At 37.2% G+C, this 27,254-nt stretch overlaps 1 protein-coding gene across 1 annotated transcript in view; it reads right to left on the bottom strand.

The window, feature by feature from the left end:
- COL24A1 (collagen type XXIV alpha 1 chain) overlaps nt 1-27,254 on the bottom strand; it is a 378,533-nt gene that overhangs the window by 100,481 nt on the left and 250,798 nt on the right. The window contains exons 33-42 of the mRNA XM_036755470.1: nt 25,733-25,786; nt 24,527-24,580; nt 24,127-24,171; nt 23,978-24,022; nt 13,555-13,608; nt 9,765-9,818; nt 8,025-8,078; nt 7,745-7,798; nt 5,314-5,367; nt 5,050-5,157 (exon numbers count right to left, since the gene is read on the bottom strand). Of these exons, the coding sequence (XP_036611365.1) occupies nt 5,050-5,157; nt 5,314-5,367; nt 7,745-7,798; nt 8,025-8,078; nt 9,765-9,818; nt 13,555-13,608; nt 23,978-24,022; nt 24,127-24,171; nt 24,527-24,580; nt 25,733-25,786 (576 nt within the window). The remainder of the gene's footprint in view (nt 1-5,049; nt 5,158-5,313; nt 5,368-7,744; nt 7,799-8,024; nt 8,079-9,764; nt 9,819-13,554; nt 13,609-23,977; nt 24,023-24,126; nt 24,172-24,526; nt 24,581-25,732; nt 25,787-27,254) is intronic.

The following is a 27,254-nucleotide window of genomic DNA, read 5'->3' as shown; positions in this document are numbered from 1 at the left end:
TGAGCCAAATAAAGGTAAAAGGAAGATATTTTTACAGTGAGAGAACTTCTCATTATGCTATGCAAGAAGCTGGAACTCTATCTTCACAAAAGTCTCAGCTGCTGGTATTGAGGAGAGTGAATGCCCAGAGGGGGAATGAGTTCATATGGAAAAAAGGTACTGTATAGGGCCTCATGCCAAAGGCAAAGCAGAGCCTACTCATGTTTGGGGATTCCCATTGAACAATCGAGTGTTCCTCAGAGACACAGGGATTCTTTGAAGAAACATCTATTCTTCCATACAGATTGTGTCTCCTTGTGGCAGTGCTTCTATGGATCTATGAAGCTTATTTGGCTCTGAAGAAAGTGTTCATCTTTCTTGAGCTTTCTGAAATATTTGACACTGTTGACCACCCCTCTTCCTGGAAACTCTCTCTTCTTTAGGTATTTATGACATTGATCTGTCTTGGTTTTTCTCTTAACTTATTTGGGTGCTCTTTCTTGGTGTCCTTTGCTGGGTTGTCTTCCATGCTCCCCACATATGAGTGTACTCCACAGCTCTATCCTGTGCTAACTTCTTTTCCCTATATATACCTTCTCTTTTTATATACCTTTCCTCTTGATGAGTTCATCAGCTTCTATTTCTGTGTAGATGACTTCAAGGCATCTATTTCCATCCCTGGTCTTTATCCTGAAAACCCCAAGACTAACTGCCTACTGAACATTTCTAACCTGGATGTTGGACATTTACATCTGATTAATGTCTCCAACTCAATCCTTACAAAATAAAACTTACTGACTTTCCCCCCCAAACCCTGACCTTTTTCTAACTTTTCTGTTTTTGTTGAGGATACTACTGTCTCCTAATCATAAAAGTTGGCAATCTTAGAATCATTTTTGACTCCCTCACCTTCCACACCAAAAAGATATCATCTTATCATGGAATCACAAAGTTTAGAATTGTAAAGGAACTCAAGCAGCCATCTAGATCCATTGATCCAGGCCCCCCCAAAACTCCCATTACAATGTACCAAACAGATGTTTCTGCTTGAATACCTCCAAAACTCATGTTGCAAGTTCTGCTTTTTGGAATTACCTGATGCATAACAAATTTGTCCGAGCCTCTCATTTTTATTGAATGTGTGTCTGACTTTTAAATGCATTTCTTGTAAGGCATAGATTATGGGGTTTTATTCTCATATATAACCTCACTCATTTTATTAGATTATTTAATACATTTACAATTTAAATGATGAGTCAAGCTTATATTTTCCTCACTTTTGTCTCTAGCAATTATTTTTATTTCTGAATTGGAACTTTTTGTTTGCTTTCTTCTTTTAAGTCAGTACTTTGTCCCTACACATGGTTTTGTTTAATCTACTCTAAGTCAACTTTATATCAACTGGCTTTCTTCCTCCCCTACCCCAACCTTTCTTCTTATTTGTCAATTGTTTTCCTCATTTGGGAGTTGTACTTAACTTACTGGTTTCTTTTTCTTTCTTAATTTTATTTAATGACCTAAGTTTCTACCTCTTTTCCCCTTCTCTTTTACCTTCTAATTTAAGTGGCTAATTCAAAATTCCCTCTCGTCTTTAACCCTTCAAATTCTTGGTTGCATTTTTCTTTTTATGATCCCCTTTTCCCCCAAGAAGGATGTCTTAATTGTTTTTTCTTCATGAATTCTTTTTTCTGTCTATTTTAAAATTTATTCTTTGCTTCAGTCTGTATACTTAGAATTAAAGCTTCTAATACCAAACTTGAGTTCTCTCATCTAACCAATATCTGTTATTACCTTAAAGATCTTACCGCTTTACCTCTTTTTTTAATGTTAAGCCTCATTCTTATAAGTAAAATCTCACCAGGAAGGCATTGTCCCACAGTAGAAATACCCCAACACTCTAAATTATGAGGTCCAATGCTACTCTTTGTCCCCCCTATTTTTTTCCTCATTTACCATGAAATCTACTCTCTGGCTTCCCTCTTACTCTTTGGGTGCTATTCTCCCCTAGGCACTCCAATTTACCTTCAGAGGAAAGATGTTGTCCACAGAGGCACAAAATTCTTTTGGAGGAAGTAGTCTCTGTTGTAATAACTCCCAGCAGGAGCTACTACTCCCTTGAAAAGTCCCAATTTCCCAGCATAGACCATATCTCTCCAGCCATGGAAGACTCCAGATTTCAATGGGTCAAGATGTCCTCATTTATTTTCCTTATTTCAATCCCTCCCCTTTGGCATCTCACTTATTCCCCTATACTTCCTCTTTTTTGCTGAGAGATTAATTTGTTATTGATGGTAGACTTGATTAGGGCACGTCATTAAGTCACCTCTATCCTGAACTTTTCTTCTCTTTTGTGCATCTTCCCATAGTGCAATTCAATCCCAGAAAATACATGATTCACCTGCAGGGCAGGTGTAGTCCATGTCATTTCAGGTCTGCACTTCCACCGTTACTTCTCCTCTTTCTTTAAGTTCTACTTTCATCTTGATTCCTTTGTGTGCTTTTAGAAAGAAATCTCCTAATGGTTGTTATTTCTTCTTTTTTGAACCCAATTGATGTATTTTTTTCTAGGTTTTTTTTCTCTTAATAGTCTGTAGAGATGAGGCAATTTATGCTGTTACTAGTAATTTCCTTGGCAGTTGTACTCGTTTGCCTTTCTTATATATAAGTTTTTGTATTTGGTGTTTGCAAGTTAAATAATTTGCTCATTCCTGCTGCTTCGCATGTCTCTTTTCATTGAATGTCCTCTTTTTTCATTCATGATTAGGCTCATGTTTGCAGGGTATGTCATTTTGGGTAGTGTCTTGAGCTCCTTTGCTTTTCAGAATATATTATTTCATTCCTTTCTGTGGTTTCCAGTAGATGCAGAATGTTGTTGTTTTCAGTCATGTCCAACTCCTTGCAATCCTGTTTGGGATTTTCTTGGTAAAGTAGCTGGAGTGGTTTGCCACTTCTTTCTCCAAATTATTTACAGATGAGGAATCTGAGGCAAACAGGGTTAATTGACCTGCCCAGGGTTACACAGCTAGTGTCTGAGGCTGGATATGAATATAGGAAGAGGCATCTTCTGGACTCCAGACCAAGCCACTCTATCTACTGTGCCACCTACTCTTGGGTTATTCAAATTTACTTTTCTTTATGTTTGAAGAACTTTTTCCTGATCACTTGCAAAATTTGTTGTTTGTTCTTGGAACTGTTCAATTCAGGCACTGATTAAATTGGCAACTGATTGTCTATGGTGGGGGCTGGGGCAAAGTGCAAGATGGAGTAAAATGTTAAAAAATAAGCTTTAGTTTTGTTGATTGAGGACTTAGAAAATGGAAACAAATTTTTAGGAGGGACAAAACAATGGGGTTGCTTTAGACACACTAAATTAGATGTGGGAATAAGTGGAAAGGTCTAGTGGGCAGGAGGAGAGGTGATACTGGAGCAAAGGTGAGAGGTCAGCAGAAGATGTAGACATAGTAATCATCTTTGTAGGCGGAATAGTTGAAACTGTGGGAGAAGATGAGAGAGGAACCTTGGGGAATCCCCACATTTAGCAAGTAGGAGGAGGAAGGGAAGGTACAACAGATCATGTCTGGGTCAATAGACAGATGTTCGGATTCATAAAACCATTTTAGAGCTGGGAGGTACTGCCAAAGGAATCCCGTCTAACCCTCTCATTTTATAGATGAAGAAATGCAGCATTCATACATGGATAGGAAAACACGTGAGTCTATAGAGAAGTACCGAGACTTTCTTCCCATCTTCTGTCTCCAGTCTATCCCCCACAGGAAAATCCAGTAGCCAGTCCCTTAATTATTCTTGGCCTTGGTATTAATGGTTTAACTGAAGTTCACAGAATGGTTTTGATCTTATCCAGGGTCTAGGCTACTACTCAAGTGGTAATGTCACTTTAGTGGAAGATTTAAAAAGCTTAATTTAAAAAAAAATGAACTAGAAATGTTAATGCAACAAGATTGATTTAACTATATGTATTATAATGATTTTTTGCCTTATATGACTATGATGGGAATGTAGTAATAGAGGGGTATATATACCTATTCCAAAGGAACAGATTAGAAAGGTAATGGAGTAACATTGAATATTAACTCAATTTACTCATACGAGAAAATCTACAATCTAGAGAGGGGGAGAAGTATGGTAGAGAATATGTGGGTGAGGATCAATAGAGGAGGAAATAGACATAATACCCGGGTGGGAATAGCTTATAGACTACCTAGACGGAGGGAAGAAATATATAGGTAAATAACAAACTTGGCACAGAGATAGACTTCAACTACCTTGACATTTGCTGTCTTTCTATGTTAAAGGCAGAGCAACTTGCTTTCCCTTAATGGTATTTTCATTTTTTAAAAGGTAGAACAAGGAATGGAACTGATTTGGGTTAATAAAGAAGAACCTGTAGAAGTAGAAATTGTAAAAGCCTAGTCTGGCAAAACAAGGATTTCACTGGATTTCAGCAAAGTATTTTACAAAATCTCTCAAAAATACCCTAGTGGACAGATGGAAGGATGTGTACTATATGGCATGCATGTAGATTCAGAATGGGTATATTTTTCTTATTCTGTTTGCTTCTTCATTAGTTGATGTAAGTCTTCTGATATTTTTTCCCTTAAATTCCTCATATTCTGAATTTCTTATTGTATTTCCATAGGTGGGGCAGTGGATAGAGCACTGGGTTTAGAGTCAAGAAGACCTTCTCTTGAATGTGGGCTCAGACACTTACTAGTTTTGTGACCCTGGGCAAGTTACTTCAACTTCTTTGCCTCAGTTTCCTCATCTCTAAATTGAGGTGGAAAGAAATGGCAAAACCACTCCAGTATCTTTGCCAAGAAAACCCTAAATGGGTCATGAAGAGTTAGACACCAATGAAATGACTGAACAACAACAGCAATAAATGCTATCATGATTTATAGTTATTATCAATTATATTGCCAAGAAAGGTCTAAAACCAGTACCATACCCTCTCTTCCTAGTTTCAATCCATCAACTCCATCTATTCGCTAGATATTAAAGGGAGAAATAAGCTCGTCAAGTATTTGGAGAAGAAAGTTAGGCAGTACTCACTGGAGGGCCAATTGTTCCTGGTCCACCTGAAGGTCCTATAATTCCTGGTAAACCTGCCTCTCCTTGCTCCCCAGGCTCTCCAGGAGGTCCCCTGTCTCCTATGTGACCCTGAAACGTAAAAATAAGAGCAAAGGTGGGGTAAGAGAAAAAACTGTGTTACACTGCATCACATCATTAATTGTATATCATATCCTTTCACCCAGGGCACATTATGAACAGAAATAATGTTTTAGGTTTTAACTACACCAGAAATATCGTTATCACCTTTGCTCCATCTTTTCCTTGAAGACCATCTTCTCCGGGAGTTCCTGGTTCACCCTAATTTGTGTGGGAGAAACAGAAACATTAAAAAAGGTCCTACTAACATTGCTAAGAAAGGTATTTTAATTGAAAAAAAATTGCTTCTGGACATCCCAGATAGTTGTAGAAGGAATTATGAAGCTCTGTGTCCCTTTTGTTCCTTCATTTCCATAGCGAACTAACACTGTGATAATAATTGCTTAATTTGCTTTCCATGGCTGATGTAAGAAGTCAGAATATTATAAATCTAAAATACAGTCAAATCCTAGTAAGATTACAAATTTTAGTCAATTAAAGTCATGTAATGTTCATTCTGTAATCCTGGTCCTTGGACAATTGTTCACAGGCACGCATCATATTATCCTTATTTTTCTGTCATTTTCAAGGAGGTAATAGCTGTAAAGTGTTTAGTACACTGCTTGACACATAGTAAGCACTAGATAATTGTTAGCTGTTATTATTATTATCAAGTGGTTCAATATCTTACATTTTGAATATTTCTGTGCCCCTAGACTTGAATAACCAGAGTATAGATGAAAATTTATAAAACAAGATTGACTATTTAAGATAGAGGTTTCTCTATGGAACTCACAGAAATATATATCATAAGACAGACAGAGATCACAGGATCATGGTATTATAAACTTAGGGCTGTTAGGGATCTTAGTGACCATCAAATCCAGGCCCCTCATTTTACATATGAGGAAACTGAGGTGCAGAGGGGTTTTTGTGACTTTTCTAGAGTCACAGAGCTTGGAAAGGTCTGAAAAGGGACTTAAACCTAGCTTATCCTGACTACAAACTACATTAAAAAAACAGGTGGATCTTTCCTCCTCTTTCTTGAGCCAGCCAAAGGTGAATTCAAACTTACTGATATTTTCTTCCTGGGCTAACAAAAATAAAAAGAAAGAACAGAATAGGAAAAGAAAGGGAAGGTGAAGGGAAGGGAAAATGAAAGGGAAAATGAAATCAAACATAAAAAAACAAACTAGATTGAATCTGATCTAACATTGTTTTCCTGATAAACAAATAAAATGAAACTGAGACATTCTTCAAAAATGCAAAGTGGAAATCTATCAAGAAGCATATATTGGGCACCTACTATGAACCTCAGTACCTGTGCCAGGTACTGAAAATAGCCAAAAATGGAACAATACCTACCTTCAAGGAGCTTATTACCCTTGTATAGTGCATTATTATGTAGTCTGGAAATAGTAACTCTAGAATCTCCTTCAGACAGACCTCTATAGGAGGCTTTGTTGTAGTAGGATAGTAACATCAATACAAATTGGGTTCACAGTGACCTGAAAAGGATCTGTTTGGTACTGAAGAGCTCTGACATGTGAGAAAAGGAATGTTTTTTGGAAAGTAGTGTTCTAGGAGATGCATCTTTAATAGGAAATTAATATTAATAGTTTAGTAAGTCAGTCTAAATTTATCCTATCTGATCTCGAAAATGAAATAAGAAGTCAGGTTCCCATTTCTGCTGATGTTTTAATATTGAGGATGAAAGATATTTTTGGTAAGGAGTAGAGGATAAAATGAACTTCTTTTAAAGAAGTATAACTAAACACTATGAAATGATGAAATTGTTCACAGGATGTAACATTTCAAACAGTGCTTAAAATTTTCTGGAGCATTAGTTAGTTAATTAGGCTTCTGATGAACAAGAAAGGAAGGAAACAGCATTTATTAAGCAGCTACCATATGCCAGGCACTGTGCTAAACACTTTACTAATATTACCTAATTGGACCCTCCCAGAAACTCTGAGGATTAAGTGCTATTATTATCCTCATTTTACAGTTGAGGAAATTGAGTCTGATAGAGATTAAGTGACTTGCCTAAGGTCACACAGCTAAGAAGTGTCTGAGGCTGGATTTGAATTTAAGTCTTTCTGACTTCAGGCCAAGTGTTCTATCCAATGCACCATTCTTCTTAGCCATTTTATGTTGCCATGATTTTGTCATTGGACTGGTCAATAATTTAACTTGACAATATAAAATCACAGTATCATAGCGTTTTAGAGCTGAAATGAACCTTTGTAACCATCTAGTCCAACTCCCTAATTTTACAGATGAATAAATAGAAGTAATTTTGTTGGTATATGTGAGTCACTCTTTTTCCTCAAGTATTAGGAAAAATCCCAGGGATTACATAAATTGAGCAATAGCACTCTGAGTACATGTGTGTAATCCTAAAAGCAGTTAAATTCCAGCTGGGTAGTGTTAACAATGTACAGCATACTTTTAGAAATTATGGAATACAGCCAGCATTATTCTGCAATGAATCAGAGAGGTTTATCATGTTATTTGATTGAAATGGAAATGCTGGTAATTTTTGCATATTTAGAATAGATAACCTAGTGCAACAAATGGATTTTTATTATACACTCACTCTTAATCCTGGTTCTCCAGATGCTCCAACACCTCCTACTGGCCCAGGTTCTCCCTGAAATGTGGAATAAAATGGTAAAGTACTGAATCATTGAAATGAACACATTCCCTTGTTCTGGTGAGCATGCCATAAGAGAGATAGAATTCTGCAGCAATTTGCCTCTTCTATTGGCTATTCTCCTTCCTTCCCTTTTCTTAGGATTTCTGATTAAGTATTAGCCAGACATGGAAATTCTATGGAACATATTGGGTGGAAGAAACCCTTGATGGATCAAAGTTACCTTTGCACCTGGCTCTCCTTGTAGACCGGGCTCTCCCTCAATGCCTGGAGGTCCCTAAAAGAAGCCAATTTGACATATTATTTATAAAATAAATGTTAGCTTCTCTTCAATAACCACAATAATCCATTGACTAAGAGAATATGGTGCCTATGAGCTAAAAGATTCAAGAATGCTCCTGCATGAGATTTGCTTCTATAAATAAAGCAGGAGAGAAGTATGAAAGGCAGTATCTTCAGAGTGCCTTCAGAGGCAGGGCAAAGATACTTCCCTCTTCTCTGAGGAGCCTCTGATGGTGCATACATCCCCACAGTAATGCTCCAGTAAACTTTTAGGTACTATTAGGATGGCACATCCTCTGGACAAATTCATGACTTTTGGTTAAGCAAAAGTCCATAAAAATTTCATGTCCTTTTGCCAAAGAATTCCTTTAGAGAATCAGGCAGCTTTTTTTTGTCTAGCATAAGCATTTATACTTAACCTTAAACAGACACATTCAAGGCTCTGCACTTTCTGAACTCCAGAAATCAACGCAGACCCATCTCTTCTCCACCTCAGAAAATAGCTTTCAAGAGTTGCTGTAGTCAAAACATTCATTGGTTTGTGGCTAACTTTGTGATAAGCCTCTCTGCATGGAACTATAGTGGTCTAAAGATGACAGACATGCATAAAGTCTAGCATTGGGTGGTACTCAAAGACTTCGTAGCTTGATAGCGATCTAACCAAGTTTGCACTCAGAGTCACCTCCAATTAATCTCCCAAAGCGCAACTTTTGGCAATTTATTGTTTTAAGGAAAAAAAAACGTAAAAACCACAGTAAAGAGATTTTACTTTGTAATGTCTACTTTGTAGAGATAGCTGGTGGTAAAGTGGACAGAGACCTGAGCCTGAAATCATGAAGATCTGAGTTCTAAGCCAGCCTCTGACTCTAGCTATGTGACTCTGCACAAGTCATTTAACCTGTCTGCCTCAGTTTCTACATATGTAAAATGGAGCCTCTCAGGGTTGTCATGAAGATCATGTAATATTTATAAAAGTGTTTAGTGCACAGTCATTGGCACACAGTAGGCATTACATAAATGGTTATTCCTTCCTACCCTTCTCTAGTCTTGGAGCAAGTGTGGCTGGTTTTTTAAATCAATCTGGCTTATTTTCCAACTTGTTCCATTATGCCTCTTTAAAGGAGATATAAAACCTAGAAGTGACACACTGAGTGAAGTCAACTCTCAGTCTGTGAAGTGAGAGCATAATTTACTTTCTGTCCCATTGTTCGCCATGAGAGGAGCTTTTGGGGTCCATACCCACAATTTCACTGGTACAGGGAACTCCCTGCAGAGGAAATCTACTGTATTGTTGCACATTAGTCCTTACTATATAATTAGTGGTCTTAAAGAACTTCCTGGGTGCACTGAGAGATGAGGTCGTATGTCCAGGGTCACACAGCCAGCATGGACCAAAGGCTCGACCCAAATTCAGGTTCCCTGACTCCAAGTCCCAGTCTCTATCCATCACACTACAATCCCTCTCCAGAGGTGTTTAGAAGTAGAAAATCATTGAATGAAGCTGTCCTTATTTTTTTTCCTAGATGGAAATTTACAAATTTAAGTTCTCCCCTTATATAAAATGAAACATTTAAAAATGATTATTATTTTAAAAATATCTATCCAGTGTATGGATTGTAGGTTGTATGCCACATGTTCAATATATTTATTTTTTCATAAGTAAAAAAAAAGTAAAACTTACCTCAGGACCCATTTCTCCAATAGGACCAGCATCACCTTGTTGTCCCCGTGCCCCCTACATTTAAAAAAATATAAAAGCCTTGACTATCAGACGTTAAATTAGCCTCAATAAATACAGAATATTAAATATGGGGCATACCATAAACCATGGCATTAATCAGTAATGCTATCCTATCCATTGGAACGGTACCACTTCTGACATTTAGCTGGCCTTGTAACCTATCCGGGCCACAGTTCCTGCATCTTTTTTTAATGTTTATCTTTTTTTGGGGGTGGTTGGTTTTTTTGGTTTTTTTTGGAGGGGGAAAGGCAGGGCAATTGGGGTTAAGTGACTTGCCCAAGGTCACACAGCTAGTAGGTTTGTCAAGTGTCTGAGGCTAGATTTGAACTTGGGTCCTCTTGATTCCAGAGCCAGTGCTCTACTCACCGTGCCACCTAGCTGCCCCTCTTGCATCTTTAAAATGGGAATATTAAGACCTGTACTGTAGTAACTACATACAGAGTTGTTTGGGGGATCAAATGAAGAAATGTATTAATAGCACTTTACAAACTTGAAGCTATATATAGATATCAGCCATTATCACTACCTTTATTCTTCCATGGTATGTTTTTAAGACCAATGAGATGGTAAATTTTCTCACAACCACTGTTAAGTTATTGGAAGGCTAATAGAGTCAAAGACCTATTCCTTTTCACTAATGGTTAATATGCAATTAGCACGAACTTTAGAAAGATCCAAATATCATCTTCTCAGAAAAAAAACCCCAGTATGTTCAATTAATTGTGTTCTGTTTGGCAGATAGTCTTGTCTGGTATAGAATCAAGTTGAATAATCTCTCTGTGCTCATTTTATGGACTTAATAAGATTTACATTATATAACCACACTAAGGTGTAATGAAATGCATAATGGGGCCTTTTTGGCAAGGGAAAACTGTGCTACTAAGCAGTATTCTTTGAAGTGAATGGACAGCGAATAATTAGCTTATTGTAATAACATTAAAATTGCCCACATCAATGGATCTGTTTGTCGATGTGGGGGAAGCTATGTGCTCAAGCACCTTTATAGGATTTTTATAAATGAATGAATCCATATTTAGAAACCACAGCATGCTAGGCACTTCCCCAGGGATCCGTAAGACTACTTATCTTGTTTGCGCTTTGCTGGAATGGGAGAAGCCACAAAAGTAGCCTGTCGCCCCAGGAAATATTGCCTCATGGGAATTTCCCCAGCTTGTTTGGCTAAGACCATTCTAGAAACATGCTTGTACACACCTTCTTTTCAGGGAAGCTGAGGGTATCAGGATGATCCTCCAACAAGTGCCTTCCTTATATCTACATGGGGCTAGCTACCCAAGCCAAGGACACCCCTGGATGCTTATGGTGATGCCAATTTGAACTCTTCTCAGAAAAAAGTAATTTTTTCAGGTTTCTGCTGCAGATTCGGAATGACCCTTGACTTTTTAATGTAAGTATGCTTCCATAGCTAAGCATTTCTTCATGTGCTTCTCAGAAAGCTCAGGCTCTCTCCCAGTTTGGCAATGCTCTCCAAGTTTCCACGATTAGAACTGGAAACCAAAACGTGTGATCCTATGTCCATTATCTGCCAAACAATGTTTTGCTAACCAGGTACCTGACTTTATAACTTGAGTGGTCACTTTTGGATTCCTAGGCTCTAACACGGTATTTGTATTATGTGATACTATTGGGCCATTTGAAAACTTTGAACTTTGTAAAGTAACAAATATTTCCATGTTCAAAGAATCAGAACATGTCTTTTGAGTTGTCATAGCCCCAGTGATAAACTTTTAAAAAAAACTTAAATTTAATTTAATTTTTTAACAAAAATTTTAATTAAATTTAATTTTTAAACTTAAACTAAGACTATTTTAATAGTCTAGTACAGGGGTGGTGAACCTGCGGCCTTGAGGCCATAGGTTCCCCACCCCTGGAGTGGAACAGTAGAAAGAGGACTGGGCTTGAGATCAGGAAAACCCAACTTCAAATGCAGCCTCAGACATTTATTAGCTGTGTGTTTCTGGACAAGTCAATTAACCTCTGCTGGCCTTAGCATCCTCAGCTGTAAAAGGGGGGATAATAATAGCACCTACCTCCCATGGTTGTTGTGAGGACAAGATGAGAAAACATGTACAAAGCACTTTGTAAATCTTAAAGAGCTGTATAAAAGCCAGCGATGTTGATGATGGTATCAATCACAGCCTTGCTATAGGCACTCATAGAGCTGACAGGAATCTTAGATTGCCTACTTTAACCTCCTCCTTTTACAGATGGGGAAATTTATACTGATGATCGCTCTTCCTCTAGATAAAAAGTTCCCCTCTCCCCTCATACATGCCCAGAGCACTTTTTCTGGACCTCTCTTTTGCTCCCTTCATCTCCCACCTTATATTATATTTATCTGTCCTCATGTCTTTTCAGAAGAATATAAAGCTTCTTGAAGACAGGGACTGGGTCAATATTATCTCTGTATCTTCAATGCCTTGAATAAGTTGGGTGCTTAAGAAATCTTTGGTAAATGGAAGTAAATTTCCAAGATTATTGTGAAAAAGCTGTGTTATTTTGATTCAAATAGAATTGGTAAGGAAATGTTGTTGCTGTTTGTCTTTTGTTCTCAAAGAGGACCATGACATCAGGGAGGTGATGCCGTGACATGCAAGTGAATTGGATTCAAGTGAGGGAGGGCTGTGCAAAGTCACCAGCCCCACTTTCTCCTTGGCAACCATCTGAGGCCAGTGGCAAGATATAGACCAGGATGAGTGGAGATGGCCCCTGGTAAGGAAATAGAATTGGACTGGAGGTCCAAAAGGTGAAAAACCAATCACAATAAATGGAGAGATAAATTGAGTAGTGTCCCTTATTTTGTTCTTTGTGTGTATGTAAAAAGTTTCTACCTAGTAAGAAATAAGTATTTTACTTAAAGAGCTAAATGTGGATTTATTGTTTGTAAGGTTTGTGCAGTTGGAGCATGTATAATAAATGTGTATAGGAGGAAATAACCTCACAGTTCAGTAAGAATAGCTATTTGACTGGTGGAATTTTTCCACATACTGTCACTCACTGAATGAATTATATTCAAAGGCCACCTATAAACCTTTGTGTCAACTGATGGATAAGATCAGCCCATGGCTTGAAAGATCACATTGTATCACAAACCTTAAAAGTACATTACGGTCAATTACGTTTGACATGACTCACCAGAAGAATGATTTCATGGGCAATAAAGAACCAAATGTAAGAGAGTGGGCTTGACAAGGTCTTTCCCTCTCACGATCAGTTTTTCCATGGAAACTCTCTCACATGTATGAAATCATGATGTCATTCTTTGTGTGACATAATTGCATTCTCGTCATGTTTGCACCTTTGGGCCCGTCATTTGTAGGGTATGACTTCGCTGTGTGGTCTTTTGTTATAGATTTGGCCATGTAAAAGTGTGTGTGTGTGTGCACGTGTGTGTGTGTGGCAGTGTAATAATAACAGCAGGCCATTCAAAGCAAGAATTTTTGAGATTTAATACAACAGACTTTTCTTTGTCTCAACACTAGTATATCCCCCGTAAGTTGTCTCAGAACAACAGTACCACCCTTGGGCTGTACTAAAAACAATAAGAAAAGCAATAAAATCTGGATGCATGATAAAATATTTGCATAATGTCATTAGCCTATATGGTCAATGGTAAAGGCTGCTTTTAATTCTACTCCACGGGAGAGTGGGGCTCGTGGTACATGAAATTTAAAGGCTGTCCATTATTACCAAACTTTGCAGATAAACTTACTGGTTCTCCAGGAGGTCCTCTGTCACCTATGCTTCCAGGGGTTCCTTGTAAGCCCTGAAAAAATAAAAGCAAATTTGTAGAGAAAACAATGTTTGGAATTGTTTCAGAAGATAATCTTTTTGCTCCCTCCTTCCCCTCCTTGATTTCTTTTATTTCCAGTCTCTCTTCTTTGTCTCTCATTGTCTCCCTTCTACTCTCAGCTACCTTCAATTTCTTACCCTTAATAATGTTTGGATTTTAGTGAACACATGATTTTTTTCTTATAGTCCTCTGATTCCATAAAATCAGGCCTAACATATACCCTCCCAAGTCCTCTAAGGCAGAGGGACCCAAGAACCTATGAGCCTAAAAAGATCAGACTAATCTCTCCCCATCTTCTTCTATTTGCATTTTTAGCATTAATCATAGTTATCAAGCTGGTGGAAGAATTGCCTTCAGATATCTGATTCTCCCACCCAGGAGTCATTTTTTCCCCTCCTCAGAACTCTTAGAGTACTTTGCACCTGTCTTGGGTTCTTACCAGTCTTCTTTGTATCATAGTTATTTTTGCACAAGAACAGAGACCGCATTTATTATCTTTGGATCTTTGGACAATGCCTTCTTTGTACATAGTAGGCATTTAATACATACTTAGTGAAAGAATGAATTAATAAGTGAATGAACTAATATAAAAGAGATTAGGATCCAGAAATTGGTGATGGTAGTGATATAGAATTCAGAATATCATCTGGGACCCGTGGCGATACTCAGCAATCTCCCTATGCTTTCCACTTTCCCCCATTCAGACATGAGGTAATCAGTATCACACACTCATTGGTACCAATTCTTCCTTTTCTCTATACTGACTTTGGGAGGTTAACAACATCACCGGTTGCAATTACTAGTTTCTTTCAGAAATTGAGGAATAGCTGAACAAATTGTGGTGTATGATTGTGATAGCATACTACTGTGCTATTACAAATTATGAGCTCAATGATCTTGGAAAAACATGGATAGACTTCCATGAAATATGAAGAGCAAAATGGGCAGAACCAAGAGAATGGCTGTATACAGTAACAGCAATATTGTTTTAAGAATAACTTTGAGCAACAAAGTCAGTTTATCTATTATAAATACTCAAATTAAGTACAAGGAAGATGCCACTTGCATCCAAAGAAAGAATGGATAATAGAAGTATGTATAGAATGATTTTTACAGATGTATACATATTTATGCCTAAGGGTAGCCATTTATAGGGTGAGGGGGGGAGGGAAGAAAAAAAGGAAAAAAATTACATAACTTTATTATATATTAAAAGGAATGGCAAGTTTAACACAATAGATTTGTAGTTTCATGTGCAATCATCTTTTTTAAATTTAAAATTATGCTATGTTGTAGAAATGCTTGTTTTATTCCATTAGCTAAAAATAAAATAAATAATTAAAAAGAAACTAATCATTAAAACATATTATTAATTAGAAAGAGGAAGAAAAGATTATTGGTTCTCTTAACTAAGTGCAATTTTGTAGTTATAACAAAGTGGTGCTTTGGTGAGATGTACATGGTTCACTGAAAAAGAGAGACATCTGGAATTACAGGTTCGATCTCACTGAGCCTCTGAATTTATCATGGAAAGCAATCATATCTTACCTACAGTTGCTGGAATTTTCCCTGAAATGGGCAACTGTGCCCATTTTGTAGTTGGGTAGCCAACTGAAACTTGCCCCTCCCCCCAATTTTAGAACTATTTTACGTCCTGGAAGGGCAAGAATTTTAGTCTTTTTAAAAACTTGTTTTGAATAGTATTGTTGAATATATAAACATGCTTGATAAATGTAATGATGAAGAAAATTATATATATTTGGTTGCACCTGCTGGATTTGACAGGTACCACGTGACACTTCTCTGAAATTGGATCAAAATATATAATAATAATATAGTATCTACAATACCTGTAGTATCTAATATATAGTATTATAATATATAATTATATGTAATATCTACAAATGAGATAATGACTCATTCCAAGGTCAGAGGTGTCAGTGAATGGTACTGGTTCATTTTTATTTTTAGAATTGGGTGTGAAGAAAGGTAGCATGGTTTTGTATCTAGAGAGCAGGTCTCAAACCCTGGAAAACCTGGGTTCAAGACCTTCCCCTGACGTGTATTGGCTGTGTAATGCCTGGCAAGTCATTTTAACCTTAGTGTCCTAGGCAACTGTCTTAAGACCATAAAAGGTGGAGAAGAAGCTGACCTACACTGGTAGAGGGGGTTTCCTCTTTGGGGAATTCTAACATCTAATATTATTCTAATATTCTATTAATCTAATAAATCACAGATCTAGTCCCTACTCCTAGTTCCTACTGGGAATGAAGAGGAATAGCACAGACTGATACCATGCAGATAAACCTTTTAGACTGTGGATGCTACTACTAATATAGTGCCAAATAAATGCTTCTTCCTTCCCTCCTTTCCTGTCTCTTAGGAATCTCCCATGAGTACAAGATTACATTTTCCACTCATGATTTTCTTCTTGAGCCAGGTCTACACATAGGAAGAAGTGGAAGAACCACTTTGGTTTGTGGACAGATAGATTTTCACTAGTCTTTTGATAGTCCCTGGACACTTTGTAAAAGGTCCTTCAGTCTAGGGGTTGGCAAACTATGACCTGTCAGCCAAATCTATCCTACCACTTATTTTTATATGGCGCTTTGACCTGAGAATGACTTTTACATTTTAAAATACGATTTTGTATTTAAATTTGTATTTTAAAGGTTGTTTTAAAACAATATAATAGCCATGTCTCAGCTTATGGGATTATACACAAACAAGTAGTGGGCCAGGTTTGGCCCATGGATTGTAGGTTTGCCAAGCCTAGCTCTAGGCCAACCCCTAATTTCACAGATGAGAAAATCAAGACCCAGGGAATTTAGATGACCAAGGTCACATAGTGTCCAAAGTCACAGTGAATGGAAGAGCTAGGATTAACTAGAACTTAGGTCTCCAACCTCCTAGCCAGTGCCTTTCATCTAATATTATGTTGACTACTTGTAGGGTAGCCGTATGGCACAGTGGATAGAGTACCTGGCCTGGAGCCAGGAAGACCTGAGTTCAAATCCAGTCTCAGACACTTACTAGCTGTGTGGCCCTGGGCAAGTCACTTAAACCTGTTTGTCTCAATTTCTTCATCTGTAAAAATGAGCTGGAGAAAGAAACGGCAAACCATTCCAGTATCTTTGTCAAGAAAACCCCAAAAGGGGTCATGGAGAGTCTGATATGACTAAAAACAACTAAGCAATTATAGAAAAAGAGGACAGAATTCTTATGACTGTGTAGAAACAAATCATTCATGACCCATTTAGATATCCTGAACATCTTTGGGGTGCTTTTGCCCAGGCTCCACCTCACTCCCAAAGTCCCCAAAATCAATGAAACATAATTGAAGTATTTTTGGTAAATTACACCTCATCCTTCTAAGAAGAAAATATTAGTCAATAGTGAAAATTAGCTTCAATGATTGTTATAGATTCAATTTTAATAGCTATCATGTTAACTTTACCATCTGATAGAAATCACTGTTATAAATGTGGGTAGTGTGGTGTTTCAAAACAAATCCTAAGCTTGGATCCAGGAGACCGGGATTTAAGTCCCGGTGCTGCCATGAGCTGTTTTGATCATTGGACAAATCATTTTCTTATTTGAAAATCAAAAATATTACTTCTTCATTTCCAATTTTTAAAAAACCCAGGACTTATGATTTCATAACTGTAGGGAACTCCCAGTATTAGAAATTCTTTCCATTGACACACAATGGCAATTTCAGTCAATAAACATTTATTAAGTGCCTACTATATGCCAGATGCTGTGCTAAGTCCTAGGGATGCACAAGAAGCAAATGATGGTCTCTGCCCTCAAGGAGCTCACAATGCAATGGAGGAGACAATTTATAGGCTTAAGGAATTGCTTGGGGCAGTGGGTGAATGTGCCCAGGCTCACACAGGATTTGGATTCCTGACTCTAATACAGGCTATGCCACAGTGCCTTTCTTGTCTGTGATACAGGGATAATATTCTTTATATATTACCATATATGTATATTTTAGCACACTACGTGGCACATAGAAAGTACTTAATAAATGCTTTTCTTTACTTGTCTCACTTGGTTGTTGTGAGGAGAGCATTGTAAACCTCAAAGTGATTTATATAAATATGAAAGGGAGGAGGTGGGAAAGAGGGAGAGAGGGAAAGGGAAATAGATGGAGAAAGACAGACAGAGAAATAGAGGGACAGAGAGACATGAGACACACACACACACACACTCACAGAGAGAGAGAGAGAAAGAGAGAGAAAGGAAGGGAAGAGAGGTCAGGACAGAGCTTAAACCTCTAATCCATAGTTAGGGGGTGGTATTTCAGACATAGATATTTCAGTTGAATGATGGTGCCAGAAGCTAGATTTCAAGATGGAGGCAATAAGTGTGGGTAGCTTTTTCCATGGGAGTTCAGATATGAAAAGGGTAAAGATATAGGATGATGGCTTGAGGACATGGTAGGTAGGGTCAAATGTAGGTATAAAAGAATAGCATAAGAAATAAATGTACAGCATCTTTTACTTGACTTAGGAGCCCAAAGATCATTTTGCTTTTGTTACAGAACTATTTTACTGACTGAAAATAAAGGCAAGCAGTTTAAGGAAGTTTGCCAACACTATGGATGGGGTTAGAAGCCAAACTGAGAAAGAGAATCCAAAAGAATATGTTCATCAAGACTGGAAGGCAAGAGACCTATGGTGACAAGAAGGGATCACCTTTGGGTTCAGTATGCCAAACATCCAGAAGCTACAGGGAAAAAAAATAGACTGAATAGAGAAGGAATCTAATTAAGAATGTCAGGGTTTATGGTGGTCTTTGGCAGATGAATTCAGCTGAAAACACACACACACACACACAGCACAATTTCTTCTTTTTCTGGCAGTGACCCATGTCTCTAGTCTGCTGGGTTTTCCCGTTTGCCTGAGGTGGCTGTGATTTTCCTGTGGGAAGCCACCAGCAGGGGACAGCAGAGACTTCCAGAGACAAAACAGCTGGAGTATGACTGAATTAACAGCTGCTACACCAGCTTACATCTGTAGCCCCTCCTGTGGGGATACTTCTGTTGAGGGCTGTTTATACCAAAGCTTTTCTACTTCCTTTCCTCTCTTTTTACCCTTTTGCTCCTCAGATTTAAGACTATACAAAATGTCATCGGTTATTTAAAATGATGCCTTTGAGTCTTTTTATTTTTTATGGAAAAGCAAACCAATCCTTTCATGAGACTCATTTATCACATGCAGGTTGTGCTTTCTCCATCAGGGTTGATGTCCCTAGGACTTCCTGTTTCTCCTTGGGGAGAATGGCGTAATTTTTAAAGAAAGGTTCAACATGCAGGAAACTATTTGTTCTTGTTTCAGAAAGAACTTTTAGAACAACTATAAAAATTTAAAAAAAATCCAAACCTACATGTCAAGGGACCAGAAGAAAACACTCAAGGTGAACCTAAAAGAAACAAAGCAATAGATAGAAGCCCCAACTCCCCAAAGTTCTACCTCTGCCCCTTGGGGTGTGACATTAGGGCAAGTCCCTTCACTACTTTGGGTCCATTTCTTGATTTCTGTGATTAAAGAATTAAGGTGGATGATCTTCTGGTCTCTTCTAGCACCATCATACTATGATATTATGTAACTTTTGAGAAATTCAGTGTCTTCTCTCATTCATTTTATGAATCTACATCTACATCTGTGGGAGAAAACCCATGTTTGCTGTAGGAAATGGTTTGAATTCTCTAAGAATGGAGGAGCTGGACTGACCAGCAAGGCAAGACTCAAAATATTCAACTGTATCTGTGCTCTCATTAATATAATGCAGATCCCTCAAACAATGTTGACTCCTGATGATTTACAGGCTACACAACTCTTTCTGTAGTCTTCCATAAGTTTGCCACAAGGGCTTCACTCAATGTGTTGGCAAACTTCTTCTCTTTCTCCTAACATTTGGAAGATAGCAGCAGAGCATGTAGCTTCATTCATGATTCTTCTCTCTTGCTGTGTGATCATTCTGTCTTTTTTGATTATATATTTCTTTGCTGACGTCACCCTCTACTCCAGATTTTCCTTGAGGGTCCTTATTGCTTAGGTATTCTAGCCTATAGCCACCTACCATATGCCTCTCCATTGCCCTCTAAATGATACTCAGTTTTAATCCTTGGTAGGACTCCATGACTCTCAATCATACAACCAAGTGGCCCACCAATTGGTGATGAATTCTTCGGCCATAGCAACGCATGAAGTATTATGGGTAGGAGAACAGGTAATTTGTAACACATTAGCAAATGCAAATTTTGAGCCAAATGAAATTTTCTGGGCATTGTGATTGTTTAAAAATTGTTAATACGGTAAGTCTAGAGTATTATGCATTCAAGAGAAGTAAAAATGCTCTTTATAATTTGATTTGGTTGATTCTTCTACCCTCTTCTTGACAGCTCCATCCTTTCCCCCAAGTCCAGTCAGTAACAACAATAACAGGTAGAACTTATATAATTAAGATTTACAAAGTGCTGTACAAATAAAATCTCATCGTATCCCCATAACAACCTTGGGAGGTGTGTACTATTAAGTATCCCCATTTTATGGAGGAGGTAACTGAGACAGACAAGAGTTAAGTGAAAGCTGGATTTGAACAAAGGTCTTCCTGACCCCAGGTCCAAGAGGAAGAAGAATGAGTTATCACTTGGATTTAGGGAAAAGGGCCACCCAAAATCTCATTCTTTTAGCCTCTGGGTAATTGTAACATCCTATCCCCGAGGGAAGTATCTTGGAACTGGTAAGCTTATCTGCTGACATACATGAACAGTGTTTGCTAACTCTGTCCATATTTCTCTCCTCTTTGGTCCAAGTCCTGGGTTGTGCTCCTTCCTGGGGTAACATACTTCTTTCCAAAGCCTTTGTGAAGATAGGCTAGGTCAAACATCCATGTGCTAGCCCATCCTCACTTACGCCATTGCTGGAAGAAGAACTGGATAACTGGGCTAAATGTGCAGCAAACTCTGTTATCCAGAATGGACAGTAAACGAGATATTCTGGCAACTGGACAGATGTTCTAAATAATAATAATAACGGTAGTAGTAGTAGTAGAAGTGGTAGTAGTAGTAATAGCTGGCATTTAAATAGTGCTTTAAGGTTTGCAAAGTGTTTTACAGATGTGAAGACAATTGATCCACTACATGATGATCAACATTCAGGGAAGGAGAAAAAAATGAAACAGGTTCAACACTAAGATTATTCTAAAAAACCCATGTTTCAATGGTTTTTTGGCCTTTAAAATTGTGAACCATAATCTAATTTACTGTCATTAAAATCTTCCTCTGGGTAGCCGTGGTGGGGGGTGCTTAATGACTGGTGAGTATGAGAAAAGGGAGCTCTCTCTTCCCAGGAAGCAGCCTATCTAGAACAGAAGCTGGTCCCACAATATTTCTGGGTATAGAACTGTGGCGGGGATAAGAAAGCCAGCCCCTGTGGGCTCATTTGGGAGGTTCCTCAAGGCTAGTCTTACTTACGGAGAGTCTAATGTGAAGGCCAAATATACCCATATTTATAAATGTACCCAAAATGCCTAGTATAGTGCCTGGTACCCAGGGCAAGAATAAGAAGTGTTTGGTGACTGGTTAACTGTCACTACTGTCAGGATACAGTATTTTGTACATAGTGGGTGTTTAATAAACATTTACTAAAATTGATAAAATGTGAAAGTGCTGATTAATGGAGAGTTCTAGTTGAAAGGATCGAGGTAAATTAATTTTTATTATATTTATCTTGGGCTTTTAACTAGTCTTCCCTGTAAAGATCCACTGAAGTGCAGAAAATAACTTTTTTGTAGTACGCCCTCATTTACTCTAAGATGTTTGTTCATGAGGGGTTGGAGCTGGCCTTGTACTTTCAAAATCTTATAACATTCTGCTTTCGAAATCTTATAACAATTGAATTTTTCTGGCCTTCCCCGCCTCCAGTATTTTTAAACTCTGTTTTCACACTGTGGCGTGACTTCTTTTCTCCTTCCTTCTTTCCTGTGTCCGTCATTCTGCCACCTTCTTGTCCCATTTAGTTTCCTTAAGCCCTCTTCCTCTCATTTCCAAGTCTTGTTATGTTAGTCACAAAGTTCCATCTATCTATCTATCTATCTATCTATCTATCTATCTATGTCTGTGTGTATATGTATATATGTGGGTATGTATGTGTATATATGTGTGTATGAATATATATTGCATATATTAAAATATTTGAAAAATGTCCTTCTTAATGTTAAAAGACTGGCATATTTTCCCTTGGGAATTCTATCACTATACTTTGAGTGAATTAAAAGATATTTGTTAAAAACCTACATCATAGCAAAACACTGTGCTAGGGGTCAGGAGAGATACAATTAATCAAACAACTTGTATTTACTAAGCACCTTCCATATCCAAGACTCTGTGCTAATCACCATGCATACAAAGAGAGGTTAAAGACAATCTCTATTCTCAAAAAGGTCACAGTCTAATGATAGAGATATTATACAGATAATACTGATTATCTGTCTAATGCCTAGATAAAGCATGATCTTTGCTCTCATAGAGACTGCAGTTTAATAGATGGATAAAATCCATTTACAGCTATAATACAAAACAATATTTAGTAAGGACAGAAAAGAGGTGTGTGTAAAGTTGTATGTGAGGTCTGGGGGTGGTGGTGGAATTTTTTGCTGACAGGGAAAATTGAGAAAAATTTTCTTGAGGAGGTGGTATTTGAGCTGTGCATTAAAGGCTATGGGGGATGTTGATGTTCAGAGAGACCAGGTAAAGGGAAGTGGGCAGAAATGAGGCCTGGATGAGAGAATGAAAAGTAAGCAGTTCATTCTACCAGAGTTTAAAGTATGTAGGAGGAAATAAATTGAGAAAATATTGGAAAGGTGAGGTGGTGACAGATGGTGGAGGGTCTGAACTACCAGGCTAAGGAGCCTGGACTTTATCTGGAAGGCAAAATACAACACCTATGGCTTGGTAAATTGATCATCAAGTAATATAAAAAAGTTGAAATAAAACATTTTATAATGATTAAAATGCATGGAATTTATTGAAGAGGGTTAGAGTTAGTTAAAAATATACCTTTAAGATTTTAGAGGCAGCTACAATACAGCATGGGAAAAGTACTGGGGCTTCGATTCGGGAAAACTTGAGAGTTCAGAACTGGCCTCATACTGACTAGCTGTGTGACCCTGAGCAAGCTGGTGGACCTCTGTCTCCTCATCTGCAAAATGCAGATACTAATAGCACCTATCTTCCCAAAGTGGTTGTGAGGGTCAAATGAGACAATATTTGCAAAGAATTTCACAATCCTTAAATTGCTACAGAAATGTTAACTGGTGTCACTGTTGTAAAAGGCTCAGTCTAATTCTGAAATATAATAATGACCACCTTCACAGACAGGGACACTGTCACCCAAAGAAGGTAATTTGCCCAATATAAGCACTCGATTAAAGGAAGGAGGGGGAAGACTCAGCAATTTTTATCCTAATGCTTAATACATACGCATATATGAATCTACATCTAAATGGCAGTATATTCACATATATTTACAAATATGTGTGTATTATACATGTATGTAATATAGAACATATTAGCATATAAAACAATCTATTATTAATTATAATCACATATCAACAATTATAATAATATGCCAATAATATAACACATTAACATACAACACATATTATTAGAACATATAACACATGTAATATATGAAAATATAACACATAATATCTGCATATAATATGAATATGTATAAATATATGTATATGTATAATATATAAAATATGTATAAATATCTTTACATAAACATACAGGTATATTATATAAAGGCATATATAAAATATGTATATGCAAAGATTTATTTTTATATGTATTTGCATTATATAATAATGTTATATTATCTAAAATATAGATACATGTTATATTATCATATACATATTTACACACACATAAATACATATGTATATGTATACATGTCTTCCATATATAGATATGCAGGTTATGTGACTGAAGATAAAGATAACTGATGTTTACATTGCCTTTTAACATTTCAAAGCCCTTTACCCACATCTCATTTCATCCTCACGACAATCCTGTGAGGTGAGAACTATAGATATTATATTATTGTATATTATAAAACTATTATATTATATTATTGTATTATCCCCATTTTGTAGGTGAGGGAACTGAAGCTTAGAGAGGCCAAGGGACTTGCCCCATGGTTGCAAAGCTACTAATAAGAAGAAGGCTCAGACGCCAGGCCTTCTTGATTGCTCAATCTCCCCTCTCCATTTGTGGCCATATTTTTGTTATTATGATATGACTTAGTACTGATTTTTCATTACTTACTGGTTTACCTTGAGCACCTCTCTCTCCTGGGTTTCCAGCCTTACCCTAGACAAGAGATAAAGGAAAAGCTAGGTTAGGTAATAAATAACCAAGAAAGACTGGTCAAACTTGAATATTCATGCTTAATCTGAAATATGTTGATGACTTACGATAAGTCCATAAAGACCTTTTTTCCCCTGATCACCTTTTTCTCCCTAACAAAGAATTGATATCAAATAAGTTCAGCATGAATGTAGGCTCTTACCCACAGATGTATCTTTGTGTGCATGTCTGTATACACACACACACACACACACACACACACACACACACACACACAACACAATAAACAAAGCATGCAACTCCGTAGTGAAAACAGTTGGGTTTTTTTGTTTGTTTTTCTTTTTGAGGTGTGTACATTGGGAGGAAAATTTATTAATATTTTCCCTCTGTTAACCAAGAGAGAATTCAGAACTGAGTTCTGTTAACCAGATGTTATCTGCCTTTGTGGGGTAGGTGGGCAGAACTGTAGAAATTAAGTGAATATACAATGAGGAAATTAACCATTACCTTAATACCTTGCATTCCTTGCTCTCCTGGGAGGCCATCTAGACCTCTAGGCCCCTAAAAATAAAAATAAAAAATACAAATGAGAACAAAATATTACTAATAATAAATATGAAACATTGCTATTTACTGTTAATGTTTTTTTTTAAACAGATGCAGAAACTGAGGATCCTTTAAGCTAAAACAAACAAACCTCCTTCTTTTCCTCACTCAATGACCTATAGCTCAGAATATGGTTATCTACAAATCACAATAGCTGGCATTGATGTGGTGCTTCAAGGTTTGCGATATTTTTTACAAATATTATTTCATTATTATCTTCATTTTACAAATGAAGAGACTGAGGCTGAGACAGGTTAAGTGACTTATCCCATGTCACAAAACAAGTATTTGAGGCCAGATTTAGACTCAGGTCTTTCTGACTCCAGGCTCACAGATTTAACTACTGTTTTACTGAGATGCCTCAGAAAAATCCTTTTAAAATTTTCACATTATAAATAAGGTTAGTGTTCAGTATTCTGTTGTCTAAGGAATGAGTAACTCATAAATTTTTTAAAGCAAAGAAGAATTTCCTTATCTCATTTTATCCAGCATGGAGTGAATTATTGATTCAATAAAACTTGTGTAGCTCTGATTGCTTCCAGGTTCACTACTCATTCTCTTTATTCTGACCCTATCTCTCTGTTGTCTTTATATTTTCATGGTTTTCTTTTATTGTGTCAAGGAATGACTAATTCCCTGATGCATCTAGTTTCTCTTAATGGGGAGTCCTTTTACTTAATGCATTCTCACATTCAAAGTGACTGAAAATGGTGGAGTTGGAGGTGGCTAATGAGGTTAAGAAACTCTTTGGTACAGTGAGATTTTGAGTAAGGGAGATTGAAAATTGCTGTGGCATTAGGAGGCTTCTGAAATACACATTTCTGGGGCAGCTAGGTGGCTCAGTGAGTAGAGCATAGGCCTCAGACACTTGATACACTTATTAACTGTGTGACCTTGGACAAGACACTTAACCCCAATTGCCCTGCCTTCCCCCCTACAAAAAAATGAAATACATATTTCAGTTAATATGGCTAGAGTTCATATTACATAATGAAACTTGACAAGTACATTAACCAAGAGCATGCACCAATATTTTCTCCACGCCTAACACTTATACTGAAACTATCTTCCTGATTAAGACACTTTTTATCTTCCAATGTTACTTACCCTTCGTCCCTTTGGACCCTGTAGCCCAGGTAGCCCCCTTGTACCTACGTGACCCTGAATAGAAAAGCATATAAAAACATGAGAACTCTGAATTTCAATTTAAAAATGAACTTGGAAATCACAGATTTTACAGAAGAGGATATGGTGGTCATAAGAGGTAAAGTAATTTGGTAACGATCGTGCCACTAGTTAGGGGCAGAACTGGTATTAGAACTGGTTAAGCCCTTCCAGTTCCATTTCAATGACTTTTTTATACCACACCACAGTGTAAGTAAAGAGATGATTACAAAATGTAATGAAAAGAGGTTGTGGATTTTTTGATCACAACTTAAATAGTGGGGGCTGTGGGCCAAGAACAGAATATACTTAATAAGGCTGATAAAAACGTTTTCCTATAGTCTTGAAAATAAAATCAGAAGAGCTTTTAAGGAAAGGAAAGGGACCAAGCATTTATTAAGTTCTTACAATGTACTAGCTACTATGCTAAGGGTTAGAGATACATATATATACACACACATGTACGTGTGTATATATTATATGAAACATATATGATATACATATATACACATATACATATATGGATATCATATACAATACATATAATATATGTGTGTGTATATGTATGTATGTTTGTGTATATGCTCTAAAATTAGTGAAAAGACCAGAAAAAATCTATTTGAAAGTAAAAACAGCCACCTTTAGAGAAAGTGTACTTCTTTGCACATAGAAGGTACTTAACATACTTGTTGAATGCATGGATTTATTGTTAAGCCAATTAAAATTCATTACTAGCCCTAGTCACACTCTTCAAATCAAAGACACAACTGGAGAACCAAATTTGGGCACTGAGATAGCATTAGGGGTTGGTCTGCTCAAACAAGACTTAGGTTGAATGGAATCTCAGAGCATCTTAAACTTGAAACCGTTTGTGTCTATGTGTACATGTGAATGTGGACACAAAACACCTGGGAACTTACAAAAAGAGAGGATGAGCTTTAAGTATATACAACCCCCAACAGAAACGATGAATTGGTAGTGGTGCTGTCATCACTGCTCCGGGAATCTGAAGGCTCAGATTCATTTGATTCAGTGAACTCTCAGGTCTTTCCAGCTCTAAATCCATGACTTCACATTCAAATACACAACACCTGACTCAGTTTTGTAAGCAGCTAAGCTAGAAAACATTTTGTCCTTTACCTGTAAAACTTGTCCAAGCTACAAATGGTACCCTTTTAAACTTTTGAAACAAAATTAAAATTTAAAACTTTATTTTTGAAGCAAATATTTACTTCCTTTTAAATATTTACAAATCAAAATTTATTGTAAACAAAGATCCACCCCACTTTCCATGAAATCTTTCTATGTTTTGAGAATGTATTTAGGCTTTGGAAATTGATGCCTGAATGTGCAGTAGTCTTTCTTTGGGCACCAAGTCTCAATGGCTCTATTTGCTTATACATAGCAATTATGTAGGGTTTTTTAAGCTTTTGGCTTTTAGCCTGAGGTTGTAGACTCCTTTGCC

The sequence above is a fragment of the Trichosurus vulpecula genome, chromosome 4 (genome assembly GCF_011100635.1).
Source record: "Trichosurus vulpecula isolate mTriVul1 chromosome 4, mTriVul1.pri, whole genome shotgun sequence".
Taxonomy (NCBI): domain Eukaryota; kingdom Metazoa; phylum Chordata; class Mammalia; order Diprotodontia; family Phalangeridae; genus Trichosurus; species Trichosurus vulpecula.
This window is presented reverse-complemented; position numbering and strand designations above follow the sequence as displayed.